At 30.3% G+C, this 14257-nt stretch overlaps 2 protein-coding genes across 2 annotated transcripts; one reads left to right on the top strand and one right to left on the bottom strand.

Moving 5' to 3' along the window:
• The first annotated feature begins 954 nt into the window (after positions 1 to 954).
• On the top strand, positions 955 to 12063 carry gig (tuberin). The gene is made up of 29 exons (XM_066737016.1): positions 955 to 1313; positions 1521 to 1657; positions 1750 to 1943; positions 2116 to 2319; positions 2403 to 2577; positions 2675 to 2875; positions 2991 to 3132; positions 3368 to 3516; positions 3590 to 3762; positions 3832 to 4000; positions 4060 to 4281; positions 4357 to 4618; positions 4688 to 4806; positions 4866 to 5030; positions 5104 to 5269; positions 5352 to 5548; positions 5714 to 5830; positions 5907 to 6088; positions 6288 to 6477; positions 6570 to 7001; positions 7364 to 7529; positions 7682 to 7871; positions 8032 to 8218; positions 8424 to 8522; positions 8740 to 8915; positions 8984 to 9332; positions 9660 to 9800; positions 9901 to 10071; positions 10898 to 12063. The coding sequence occupies exons 1-29, from the start codon at positions 1235 to 1237 to the stop codon at positions 11099 to 11101; spliced, it is 5358 nt and encodes a 1785-aa protein (XP_066593113.1). The 5' UTR covers positions 955 to 1234; the 3' UTR covers positions 11102 to 12063.
• LOC136779429 (hydroxylysine kinase) lies at positions 11818 to 14172 on the bottom strand. The gene is made up of 2 exons (XM_066737019.1): positions 13331 to 14172; positions 11818 to 12770 (listed from the first exon to the last, which is right to left on the bottom strand). The coding sequence occupies exons 1-2, from the start codon at positions 13723 to 13725 to the stop codon at positions 12065 to 12067; spliced, it is 1101 nt and encodes a 366-aa protein (XP_066593116.1). The 5' UTR covers positions 13726 to 14172; the 3' UTR covers positions 11818 to 12064.
• Between the last annotated feature and the right edge of the window lie 85 nt (positions 14173 to 14257).

The following is a 14257-nucleotide window of genomic DNA, read 5'->3' as shown; positions in this document are numbered from 1 at the left end:
CAGAAAATTTTTCTCGAGTCACACCTTGAAGTGAAATTTTTCTACCTTGAAATTTCAGGGTGAAACGGGTGAATAGTAAATACTGGGTGGTGGGGATATAAAAATTAAAGAGTCACTCAGACTATTTCAGTCTTCCGACTTCAGAGACAGTTGGAATTGTTGGAAACCCTTAGAGGCGATTAAGAATTAAATTAATTGGCTTAAAGAATTTATAAAATTGATGGATGTGTTAAAAGTGGATGATATTTTAATAGCATCGTTTGTTCTTTCGACTATATATGCCTTATGGCATTCCTTTCAACAAAGTAAAGAAGTAATTTTATTATCATTATTAAATTATTATTTAATATACATATTTATTATATACATATACAGGGTCTTTTCCTAACGGCGGGACATATGAGATTTCGTGTTATTTGACTATAGTACTTTTTACTATAGTAAAATTACTATTTTCCGTTTAATTTAAGTATTAAACGTAGTCACCAAGATTATTTAATTAAAATGATATTTATAATGAATAATAGAATCAATTTGTATTTTTTCCATATCAATTAAAATACAGTTTTAATTTACGTTGTCCATTTATATTGCTAATATAATATACGTGTGTATATTAGTGATGCTGATACAAAAATGAATTCTTGCCCGCCTCCAAATGTCTTAATTTCTTTACCCTACTTCAGAGACTAGTTCGGAAAACTATTCTTACCTAGGCCGTGTTCCGTTATTGACTGTGAGTACTAGTAATCTATAGTTTGCGTGACATAAACTATAGATTTTCAGTACTCACAGTCAATAACGGAACACGGCCCTAATCTCACTCAAGTAAACCCGACCCCCACCACCAATTACCCGAATGTTACTACATACCCGGGTTTACTTGCATAAAGAATTTCCGAACACAGCCCTGGTGAGAACCAGGAACCAGGCCCCTCCAGGCGCCTCAACTCGGCCAACTTGGGCCAGCTCAGGACTCAGGACTCAGGTCAGGCCGCTCAGGGTCAGGCTTGCTCAGGCTCAGGGCCCCAATTTGTGGTTGGGTCGCGGGTTCGCGGTTTCGCGACTTCGCGGGTTGTTCGTTGGCCCCAGTTGGCCCTAAAAACGCTTTATTATTAAAAATTAGTATTTATTTTACGTTAATGTTGATACTTTCCATCACTGCAAAAAGTTATTCCAGCATAAATTATGATATGTTATTTATGTTTTTAAAACTAATACAAAGGCTTTTAAAATGTCCAAAATGATATCAAAGGATAAAGACAATAAAACTTTGCAGGACAAATTAAGACAATTTTTTCGCTTAAATAAAGGTAACTTTCTCTAACAATAGGTATATGTAAATTATAATAGGTATTCTTTCTATACATAGTCCACTATTTAACTCTCCTTAGACAAACATTGAGATAACTAAACATTGTTGGCAAAATATATAACAATTGTTTAGATGCTTGTCTGTGGTGTTTTAAGTATCAGATTTATAAAGACAAATATATAAAACCTGGTGCTTTTCATTTAAGGAAATTATAAAAGTCGTGAAGAAATTACATTAACCTATGAAATAGAGAGAGATATATGCTCTGAGAGTCCAATTCATCATCGAGTCAAAGCAATTAAAGATCTCTGTGAGGTAGTATTAAACCAACAGTTAGAAGAGGTCTGTTCATAATAGAGCATATATTTATTTGTGCATATTATTTATTGTTATTATTTATACATAAATATTTATTTTATTTCATCTTAATACAGAGAGCAGCAGAAAAATTATGGAATTTAATACAAGATTTATTAACTAAAGATATAATTCGAGAATACAGACAAATTACATTGAATTTTTTGAAATGTGTTATACAAGGACAATATTCTAAACTATCATCTATTATGAGAGTTAAGTTCTTTACATTTGTGAAAGAACATGATATACCAGAAGATATTATTTACAGGTACTAATGAACGATAAATAAAAAATTAATATATTTGTATAATTCATTATTATTGCCAGTGATAAAAGTCAATATTTTATGCTATACATATTATAGAATTTCAATACTTTCGTTAAACTTACAATAATGCTTCTAAAACATTGCTTATTTTCATAATTACTTAATATTCTAGATTGGAGCTACTTCAAAGTTTGACAGAAAATGGTAAAGATATTTCATATTTAGAAGAAAGTATGGGACCATTCTTATTGGATTGGATGCCAGCTATAACTAGTGGGGATTGTAAAAGAGGTTCAGAATTCTTATCTCTTTTAGTAAACGTGATTAAATTTAATTCTGCATACATAGATGAGGATGTTATATCTGGTTTTATATTGTAAATAGCTACTGATCACTAATATTATTATGTAAACCTATAGCCCTAATTAATCATAAGTATTATTTTGGTTTGCTTTTCAGGTATATCTGTCACTTGTGCTATTACAGTAATAATTCTGAAGTGGTATTAGGATGCTTAGAAACATTGGATGCAATTGTTTGCTATAGTAATTTACAAGCAGATTCATTACAGACATTTATCATAGCTCTATGCAGAAGTGTTAATGTTGAAACATATTGTCAAATAAGCTGGAAAGTAAGCTTTTGGATTAATAATTATAGTTCTTAGATATTTGTTCACTTTTATTTTAATATAATTATGCATTCTGTATATATTTTATTTTTGTTTTTAGATAATGAGAAACTTATTAGGTACTCATATGGGTCATTCAGCGTTATATACAATGTGCAGATTGTTACAAGATCCCAATGTTCAGAGGGATGTATGCCTGCTTAGAGGAGCAGTATTTTATGTTAATATGGGCTTATGGGGTACACATAGAATACCAAAATTAAAATGTACTCCTGCTTCAGTTTTACCATCTTTTTATCAAGTATGGCTTCATTTTTCAATATTGATTTCATCTGCTAACTGAATTTTAAATATTTACTTTCTTTGATTAAACATTATTAATTTGAATTTATTATTTATACTGAATACTACTTTAGGCTTTACAGTGTAATCATCCCATTGTCATGTATGAAGTAATTTTATCAATACAGAGATTGGTAAATAAATTTGGAGCGGAGCTACATGAACCAGCTTGGAGTATAATTCTTGATATAATAAAGAAAATTATTGCTCATTCTGGTAAAGCATTGTTTACAATAAAGTATACTCTGTTTAGTAAAAAAATATCACCATTTTGTGTAAGTAAACTAAATACTCTTCATTAAATTAATCTAGTCTGCTACCATTTAACCAATCAGAGGTGCTCTGCATACCAACAAAGTAAAACTTGTTAAAAATTGTTAATATTCTTTCACTGGACAGAGTATAATTTTGTCCTAATTATTACTTGTTGTTAAATAATAATGATTTTTAGAAACAAGCAATCAAGCAGCTAGTAAACAAGTTTCTGTAAACCTGCATGAAACAATAAGTAGTATTGAAAATTTGATAGATACAGATCATTATAATGGATCTATACCACAATTTTATAATTTAGTTGAACGCTGTAGTGACAAGAGGCTTGTAAGTATTTTGAATCTCATTTTGAATGAAGGAGCTACATAGCTTATTTATTTTTCTTTGCTATTTTATTTAGGAAAGTTCAGTATTTAGGTTAATTGATTATAAAACGTCTACAATAGATCCCACATATTACCAATGGCAATCTAAATTAGCATCAGTGATGGAGCGCTTTTTTAAACTAGAAACCCGTACTAATATTCGAGTAAAAGTTCTTGATATATTAAAAAATGTCATACAAACTAATAGGTATGATTATTGATTTAAGGCATTAATTATTTTGAATTAGAAAAAAATAATATATTTTGTCTCATATAGATTCAGATACGAAGATGAACTGATTGAACGTATTGTGGTACCCTATTTACAACACATAGACTCAGATCCTGACATTACAATACGTAATGTTGCAGCTCATATTCTTGTAGATCTTTGTTTAGAATGTGATACTAAAAGATGCTTAGAATTGTTGGATATACTGGAGAAGGTATGTGTTAGTAATAAACTACTTATGTATAAGATTCTTTAATAACAAGACTTTTACAGATGATTAATAAGCCATTTACTGTTGATGCAACAATTTTAATTGATGCTGATATTAAAGATGTAAAAACCGCTGTTATGGGCATCATACAAATTCTTACAACCAAAATCTATTGCCTACCATCGGCTCATGCTATCCGCGCGTACAAAATTCTAGTAAATCATATTGAGCAACACTACCGAGACCCATCTGTTTTTCATCATGTATCAACTATTAGATATTTAGTAAGTTCAATAGTTCTAATGTCATATGATTATTTAAAATTCATTGTCATAGAACCAATTTTATTGTAAATCTAGATATTCGAATGTTTTCTCAAAATTCGAGCAGATACTTTATACCATATTGGTTTTCCGAATTCTGGATCCTCCACTGTAACTCGTTTTAGTCCTTATTTAGTTTTGGAACATACTTTAGCAGATCGAATGAGCTCTAACAATGGTGGGAATAGTCCACCACCAGTATCTCCTGCGTACAGTCAGCATTTACTTTGTCAAATAACCCAATTGTCTCTTGCACGGGCATGCAAAGCTATTGTATTGTGTATCAAACAAGAAAAAGGTTTGTTTTCTACATCTTTGAGCTTTTTTATATATAATTTTGTAACTTTTGTATGAATTTTTTTTTCAGATTGGAAGATTTTGTACTTAATATTAAAAGAAATGCCTCAAATTATGCAAAATAGAGCATTAATATTGTCTCGAAACAGCAATGATATAGATTTCTTTGCTGCTGCCTTATGTTCTATGGTTAGTTCTGTTAATCTCTTTTGTGCAATTTGTAATTTCTCATAAAAATTTTGTTTCAGGTTAGTGATAGAACTCTGCGTCTTCCTGATACTTTGTATAATGTACCAGCAAAGTTTACTGTCTCCGATTTTAGAACTTATATATTTCCTGTATTGGCGTCCTTAGCATCATATCATGCGCATTTAGAACCAAACTTACAGCAGCGATTAATCAAGTGCTTAGAAGTCAGAAAAAAATACTTTGAAATTTTAACATAATCAATTTTAGTTTAATGTACTAATAGATTTTTTATTTTAGGTTGGTCTCACTGCAAAATGCGCTAGTCAATGTGTCACAAGTCTTACAACATGCACATTAGAGATGCGAGATGCAATGAATAAACTTTTAACTGAAGTCTTGCTTAATTTGTCAAAAATATCTGCTACTGTTCATATTGCTATACCTATTCTTGAATTTTTATCTAGTAAGTTGTTCTTCTCATATTATTAAGGCCGCTCCATAAAATATCAATAATAGTTATTTAATAAAAACGATTTAATTTACAGCTCTTACAAGGCTTCCAAAAGTATTTGCTAGTTTTATCGGGGATCAGTACATGTCTGTGTTTGCAATACTTTTACCTTATACAAATCCTTTCAAGTATAATCATTATACAGTCTCTTTGGCGCATCATGTTATTGCTATATGGTTTTTAAAATGTCGACTACCGTTTCGACGTGATTTTGTTAAGTTTATAACTACGGTAATTGCAGATATTTTTCTTGATAATTGTTAAAGAGGAAATATTTAAATAATTTGTTAGAATAAGTTTAGATTTTAAATCATTGTTTCTCATCATCTTAAAACAATGAATAATTTTTATTTTTATTACAACTTGAAATTAAATAGAAAATACTTTTTAATTTAGGGATTAAAAGCTAATGTAATACTTCCTTTTGAGGAAGGACATGTGATGAAACCTGATATTAATTTTATTAATGAAGATTCGTCTAATAGAAAAAGGAGCTCTAGTCTTACTGAACAAGTATGGTCATATATACTCTCTTTATAATAATCATAAAAAAAATATTTTTTAACATTTTAATATAAATTTATCATAGGGTAGCAGGGGTAGACGAGAAAGACCTATCATTTCAAAACGTATGATAGCGGAAAGTAGAGCTATGGATTTAAAACCGCCTATTGACGAAGCTCTTATGACATTTCATATTGAGCTTACAGAAACTTGTATAGACCTTATGGCACGATATTCGTTTTCTACGTGCTCTGCTTGTCCTAAACGGTATCATTAATTTTTTTGTATTGATAATTAAAATTTTCTAACGAGTGAAAATACACTATGTTAATGTACTCTTTAGCTTAGCAAAGTTTTGCATAGTAATCTAGAGATAACACTCTTAAAAATGATTAAACATACTTTAGTTTTTTTGTTCTGTCAATGTATAAAGCTTTTATACATTTGTCTACTTTATCTGATTTAGTCTGCCAGCAGCTGATTTTTTATTGAAGGAAGGGCAATCGATGACCTGGCTTCTTGGTAATAAATTAATTACGGTAACAACTAGTGGATGCAGTAACAAAGCGTTGCGTGGTGGTCTTTGCGATAATTGCTGGTCTGCTTGTAAATCCAATTCATCTTCTCCAGAAAATGCTAAATTTCAACAATTTAAAGTACGATCGATTAGTATAGCGGCATAATCCTAAAATTTTTGTTGTATGGTTTTTATCAGTAAAGAAAATTACACATACAAACAATTTTACAGGTTGCAAAGGATGAAAAATCCTCGAGACAGATAAACAGCCATATAAATACGGAAGATGTAGAAAATTCTCCAATCGAAGAGTCTAAAGTAGTTGCAGAGAGGGACGAAATTGAAGCTAGTAAACGAGAGCCCATACCATTTGAAAAAAATGAGAGCACACCTGAATTATCTAAACTAAAACAAATTCTTAGCAATGAAAGGCAAGAAGAATATGTCCCCTGTGCCTGTTGGTGCCAAGGCTGGGCGGAAATATATGTTCGTAGGCCAACCGGAGACATGTCGTGGATCATGAAAATTCAAAATTCGATGCAAATTGAAAATCCTGTAGATTTTCCTGTACGCGATTTGATGGCTTTATACATGCCTCATACGGATATTAAATTTAATAAAGTTAAAAATTTGCCCGTTAAGGATGTCAATAACGAAAATGAGGTATTATGTTAAGAATTATATACAAGTTTCCGCCGTAATTATTAAAATTTGCAAATGTGGAGAAAATCGAAAAACAATAACGAAAATCCCGGAGACCATAAGCTTCTACATTTGTATTTATTTATAACGAATTTCATTAGAAAGATTCTAGAGTTTAAAAAGCATCAGTGTTGGTTTAAAACATTAAAGACTAATAATACTTTTGGTTTAATACAATTAGAAGCTGAGGCAATGATTTTTTTAATTGCTTGAACTATTACAGTTAAGAAGCCAATAAGATTGATTTTTTCGACCTTCTCACATAACTTAGAAAAATTATGATATAGTGATTTAATTATTTGTTTAAATCTAATATAAAATAGGAAGCTGTTGTCAAAGACGAAATTGCTAACGATCGCGAAAATTTAACAAAAAGAACTACTACTCCTGCATCAGGACCTATTGCTATTCCACTTTCACCCGCCCGGCCAGGTTCAACGTATCAAAATGTACGAGATAGTCTTGAAAGTTTAGAGGAGGATGGTGAAGGTATAATATAATCAATAATTTTGCTAATTTTATTATTTAGAAGGTATACAAACACTTCAAAACAAATTCAATAAAAGACTAACTCATAAGCTTTAAATTTTCTAAATTATTTTATTATATTGATAAAGAGTAATTTTATTTTCATTTTATAGACGTTAAACGTACTCGACACCCAGTGCGACGATCAAACTCAAGTCCTGAGATGAGTGCAAATTGGAAAAACCCATTCTTAAATAAACTAGTAACACAGCAGACAGATAATTTGTTTTCATCTGAAATAGATATTAGATCGGATGTGGAATCGAAGAAACACAATAAAAATTTGTATCCAAAAGATATGAGGTAAGTTCATAAAATACATTTGCTCTTTGTACTGCATAATTTTATAAAAAAAATTTCATTATTTTTACCGAACGGACTGAATTAAATATAAGAAAATATTAAAAAAAATAATAATGTTTTGAAATTGATATGTGTAAAAGTTAAAATAATATTATTTAAGAGTAAGTTGTGAAGCTATACCAGAAGAAATATTTGGTATGAGTACAACACCGCCATCCTCAGAAACTATAACAGATTGCCCAAGCGGCTTGAAATCACAAAAATCTTATCCTGGTACTACACAAGTACCTTCAACAAGTGCTGCAGCTGCTAGTAATATTATAGCACCGTCGCCTACTGATGTACAGGTAACTCTAATTTTATATATATAAGGATAAAAAAACTGAAGGTAATTATTCAAAAAATTGATCTCTGTGAAATTGGCATATCATTTACGCAGATAGCAATGGTTTTAGCAGTATATCTCTCAAGAATAGATTAAAATTACAAAAATATTAAAGTATGAAAAAATAGCAATAGTTTCATAACATTATAATATAATAATTGTTTTAGACACCAGGAAATTTCTTAAAATTACAAGGACGAACAGCTCAGGTACAATCATCTGCCTTAAAACTACCATCGCTTGGAAAGAATTATTTAATTGATAAGGTAATTTTTTAAAGATAATTCACTTAATTTCAAAAATAGGTACTCCATACATCTAGAGTGTTAACTTCTCGAAATTGTAGCTTTTCAATGTAGACGATGATCCGCGTGCTCCACTTGAGCGATTCCAATAATAGTTTTTTATTAAATTTTTAATTAATTTTATTCTAATAATATTAATGATCATATTCTATAAATGGCCTTTTATTGATAATAATAGAAAAATGAAAAGCCTGATGCTTCTACACTACCACCAATTCCTATACCGTTCCGAGATAGAGGTCATACTATATCTGTAATGAGTCCTGTGAAGAAGTCACGTGGAGAATGGGATAATGCACGCCGTGGAAACTCACCTCGCTTAAAGGACCCTCCACGAACTGGTATTAATCCTAGGTAATAATATTTGTTTTTAGTTATATATATATATAATTTTTTTTTTATTATCTTTGAGTATTTTTTAGTTTCGTATTTCTGCAACTTTATCATACAGCACATTTCGGTACCACTACCGAAAAACCATTACTTGTACCTCAAACCACAGCAGTACAACGAGCAGTGACAAATTTGGATAGAATACAGCCATATGAAACGCATAAAATAGGGGTATTATATGTTGGCTTAGGTCAAGTGGCAAATGAAATTGAGATACTCGCTAATCAACATGGCTCATTACGTTATGCGGAATTTTTACACCATTTGGGAACTTTAATACGCTTGAAGGACATCGATGAGAGCGTATTTTTAGGTGGATTAGATCGCAATGGGGAAAATGGAAATTTTGCATATATCTGGCAAGATGATGTTACTCAAGTTAGTAATATTTAGTAATAGTATGCCTGAATTTTTTAAAATGTAATATTACTTTTATAATTTATTAAAATTTTAAGCAAAGTAGAACAAAGATTATAAGCTACTTGTGTATAAAGTAATTGTTTCTCACTTGTAGGTATAGCAATATTTGCAATTTGTTCATGCGTTAATCTTTCCTATTTGTATGAAAAAGAATCATTGTGTACTTATTACAATAACTATATAATCTAAAGTTTTTTCGTATTAACAGTAAACGAGAATCCATAACATATAAGGCTAATTCATGTAATAGACTATTTAGATTAAAAATAATTTTATCATGTCCAGGTAGCTTTCCATGTGGCAACTCTTATGCCAACGAAGTTGAGTGATCCAAAATGTACATCAAAAAAACAGCATATTGGTAATGATTATGTTACAATTGTATACAATGAATCTGGTAAACCATACAATATACAGACTGTAAAGGTAATGTATTATATTTAGTTATTAATACATATTGTTGTGATTTAAATGTTTGTGATAGTTTGTATTATTTTTATTATTATAGATTAAAATTTTTTTATAGGGCCAGTTTAACTATGCTTGTGTTGTAATTCAGCCATTAGATAATGGTACTAACCAAGTTACAGTACAAGCTCGAGATGAATTAGCCGAGCACATAGGACATAGTGAACCAAAGATTATCTCTGATCAAAATGTAGCTATTTTGGCCCGACAACTTGCGCTTCATGCTAATGTAATTAATTCAATTAATATTCTTTATTGTTTAGATGCAATATACTCTATAATTCTAAAACGATTGAATATCGCAAAAGTAAGCGCTATTAATATTTTTAAAAATCTACTAAATTATGAAAATGGTATAACTTTGAGTGAAGTATTAATGATAGGCGAAAGTTACCATGTAGATTTTTCATATGGAAAGTCACCTATTTTTTATGGCATATTTGTTTGAGTTATGAGATTTAGAAATTATAATAATATCCGTATCAGCGTAACCACGGATATGCTATTTACGTGGAAATTTTAATGGAGGATTTTATGTCCATTTATTTTGGGTGTGCATGCAGGATAAATAATTATTCAACTATTATGATAATATAAAAATAAACAGAACATCGAGCGCAGTGTATGAAAAGCTATAATAATTATTATTAGAGTGGTGTGAATTCTTATTCACTAAGAGAAAGGGAGAGTGAGAGAGAGAGATATTCCAACATTATTTTTTTGAATAGGGTCGGGAAGTTTTTTTCCGTTTACTTCCGATTTTCAAAATTAAGTATCTGTAATAAAGTTTAAATAGGAATTTGGTATGACTCGCACAAAAGAGATGGACAGAGCATTCGTGTCATATGAACTACACACATATCAAATTCTACTAGAATTAGAGCAAGGAGGCTTGAAAATAAGGAAATATAGTGACTCAGAGTAAACCTTATTACATTGTACACAACAGATTCTTTCTAAAACGTTTAGTTTTCTAGATATTCGACCGTTTAAGAACTTTAGTAAATATCTAATAAATATTCTGATGGTATAATATCTTTGTGTATTTTCAACAGCTTGCATCAATGGTATCATCATCATTGAAACAAAATGGGCAAAATCCATATGCATCGAATTGGTTAGAGCGTTTACGTCACATTAAACGATTAAGAAACAGACTATTACAGGATTCTAGTATTACCGATGGAGTATCTGATGAGCTTTCGTCCACAGCTAATAAGCGAATTTACATGGATGATTTTACTGAGTATACTGTATGATGTAAGGAAAATTACAACAACAATCTATCTATTTATTTTATTATTTAGAAATAAAAGAATATAGTACAGTAAATTTAGAATTTCTTTATGTTACTCTATTTTTATATACAAAATATTACGGAAATATAAATTGCATCTTTATTCATAAGTCTGTTTTATGCATTAATATGCAGATATTCCCAAAATTGACTGCACATGATATAAAAAAGACTAAAACTGTTGAAATATATATTTTTACGCTTGTTTTCCCTCTTTTTTTTATTATACTGTAATTTTATTCTATATTTATTTGCAATAAATATATGTTTGTTAAGGAAAAATATAACAATTTTTGTGTCATACGGTCAATTTTGGGAGCAACTGTATATAGGAAATGGTTCTTTGTTTAAGGCAATCACATGGGTTACATCATGTCAAATTTTTCGATGCGAAGAAAAAATTAGCGAAGTATTCGATTAGTTTACAATCACTTCTTTGAAATCATTCCACGCCAGCATACAAGCACAATTAAATTATATCCATAATTTTAAAACACAAGAGATTAAAGTTCATGGTTGCATTAATTAATGTAACTCTAGTAAACGACAATGCACTACTTAATCTAAAATTATTATCAGAACAACTAAAATAAGATGGATTTAATACTTATGACTGCACTGTGGACCATTATGCAAGCATAGAACTTTCTTTTTTAAAATTGTTGTTTAAAAACTGGCTTCATTGATATACAATATTTATTAAATATCTAAGACCTGATGCAGAGCTAAATTACAAAATTGAATACACTAAAATTGTATAGTTGATTTTGCGCCAAAAATGTGGAAAAATGTTTATATTTCCACAAAGAACTGCAGTGTATTTATAATTATCGTTCTAAGTTAAGATATTCCTCTAATTCTCAAATCTTCTCTTTTGTCTTTTATTGCATATTTAGAACATAGTGAAATTTCATAAAATATTGTTTTATTCATGTTTTAATCCCCATGCATGTAATATTTCATTTTGGTTCATTTTCCACAGTTTCCTTAACATTATCCAACCATATTTTTGCGTAATTAGCAAATACTCATTTCCTGAATCAAGATTGTACGAATATGCTCCTATAACTACGCTTTGGCATAATCTGGCACAAACGCTAAGCACCAAAATCTTTTTGCTCAATTCTGTCAATTTTCTGTTACTTTGGTAGCCTTGAATAACAAATTTACCTATATTAATGTCTTTAGCATGCAGAATCATGTAACACATGAGAATAGCAAGCTCAAAAACAACGCAGGTCATTTGAGTGTCACCAAAATCAATGACCGCTGAAATGTCGTTACAGGAATGATTTAAAATGATATTTTGTTCATTTAAATCTCCATGAATAATGCCTTTTTCCAAATTTGGCCAAGCTTCCTGTAGAACTTCTTTTTCGAATTTCGAAATTACGCTATTCACCATTTTTATGTCTTCGTCGTTTTTTACTACATAAATAAATTCACGTAAGCGTGGAACTGATGCTAAGCTCCAAAGTGGCTGGTAGTTTGATAAAGCCGGTTCATTATGCTTGGCTAAACAATTTGTTAAGGAAGAAGCAAATTGACCAACTTTGAACATCAAATCAGAAGTTGCTGGAACATTGCTTAAAAGCTCACCAGGTCGGTAAACTAAAAGTTTTACCGCGTACCTGTAAAGAGGTAGATTTAATTATAAAATTATATATATACATATGTGTAGTTTTCATTGTGACGGTCGTCACGATTTCTCTGATACTTCAATACTAAAAATCAATTAATCAAATAAAAACTAACATCATCGTTTTATTATGAATAAATGATACGAAGGGAAAAGGCGAAAACTCTGTTATTAATTTAAATTTAAGTTATGCCACTTTAATTTTTAAATGGATATATATATATATATATACAAGGTGTGAAGAAATGGCCTAGTGGAGTGATGAAATTTTAAGGGATGTTCGTCTGTTCTTATCCGATAAAAATGCTTTAAATCGTATCAAAACCTATATATGCATTATGTACAATGATTGTAGTTTCATGAGGATTTTAAATGTAACATTCCGACAACACTTCTTGCATCGCTCAACAACTGAGTATCTTACAGAGTTGGTGTTCGTCTATTTTTGCCATATGCTGCCAATGCTGAAAGGCTATACTTTTTATATTATATATCTTTTGACTAGTACCACTTGTATCTATGAAAGAATAAAGCCGCGAACTCATAACTTACTTCTCATTTCCACTAACGTTTTTGCGTGTGCTTTCCAATGTTTCCAGTGAATAATATTTATCATTAATATTTTTTATAGGCAAAGGGCAACAAATACCATTATGGTTAAGGAACCTCAAGATCTCATTATGCGCTTCAATAACATTTTTTTTTTTTGAATCAATGGAATTGACAATTTTTAATACATAACCATGTTCTTCAATGGTAGAAATGTAAGGGTTAGTATGATCTTCATAGCATAAAATGTGATAATTTTTATCATCATAGGCATTTAACTCTTTAATGTTTTTTATTTTCATTTTGTATAATTTCTCCATGAGTAAAGTAGGAGTTTCCTTTGTTACCGGCGGCCGAATAATTTGACCTGGGAATAGAAGGACGTTGCCTTCATCCATTTTTTCACTTTTATTTTAATCTGTCTTTGTAACAATGCTTGCTCAATGTTTAATCAACTTAAGGCACTTTAAGGCATAAGAAAATTAGCCGTTATTAACAACTGATATTTCTAGGTCTTTATTTACAGTTTGATTATATTTATAATGAAATATGTGAACTTGTGAATTGACCTGTCTCACTTGCTTATCAATTTTCACATAATCTTAAAAAATTCGTATTAAGCTGCGTTTCAAATTGCATAGTTTGAACAATTTAAGGTGCCTTTTCATGCAACGCTCTCACCAGCTCTCACGCATGTTGAATTGCAGCTTGAATTGAATGCCTGGGCCCTGGCTTGATTCTTGAATAGCATAAGCTCACGTGTATGTATATAGTACATATGTATGTACATATGTATGTACATACATAGTAATACATACACGCTACATAAACTGTACATGAGTTTACCTGTGTAAACTTAATTAACTACGTCATCAAAGTATACATTGTGACCCACGTGGGCCAATAAGAATCTTCTTCTAAATTCAAATC

Source organism: Prorops nasuta, unplaced genomic scaffold (genome assembly GCF_024137725.1).
Source record: "Prorops nasuta isolate Cenicafe-Biocafe unplaced genomic scaffold, Cenicafe_Pnas_1.2 PNAS00017, whole genome shotgun sequence".
NCBI classification, from domain to species: domain Eukaryota; kingdom Metazoa; phylum Arthropoda; class Insecta; order Hymenoptera; family Bethylidae; genus Prorops; species Prorops nasuta.
This window is presented reverse-complemented; position numbering and strand designations above follow the sequence as displayed.

Coding starts and splice junctions, on each gene's coding strand:
- gig (XM_066737016.1), top strand. CDS start 1,235: ATGTCCAAAATGATATCAAAGGATAAAGACAATAAAACTTTGCAGGAC. Junction 7,872..8,031: donor TTGTATCCAAAAGATATGAG/GTAAGTTCATAA, acceptor ATATTATTTAAG/AGTAAGTTGTGAAGCTATAC. Junction 8,916..8,983: donor CGAACTGGTATTAATCCTAG/GTAATAATATTT, acceptor AGTATTTTTTAG/TTTCGTATTTCTGCAACTTT.
- LOC136779429 (XM_066737019.1), bottom strand. CDS start 13,725: ATGGATGAAGGCAACGTCCTTCTATTCCCAGGTCAAATTATTCGGCCG. Junction 12,771..13,330: donor AACGTTAGTGGAAATGAGAA/GTAAGTTATGAG, acceptor ACCTCTTTACAG/GTACGCGGTAAAACTTTTAG.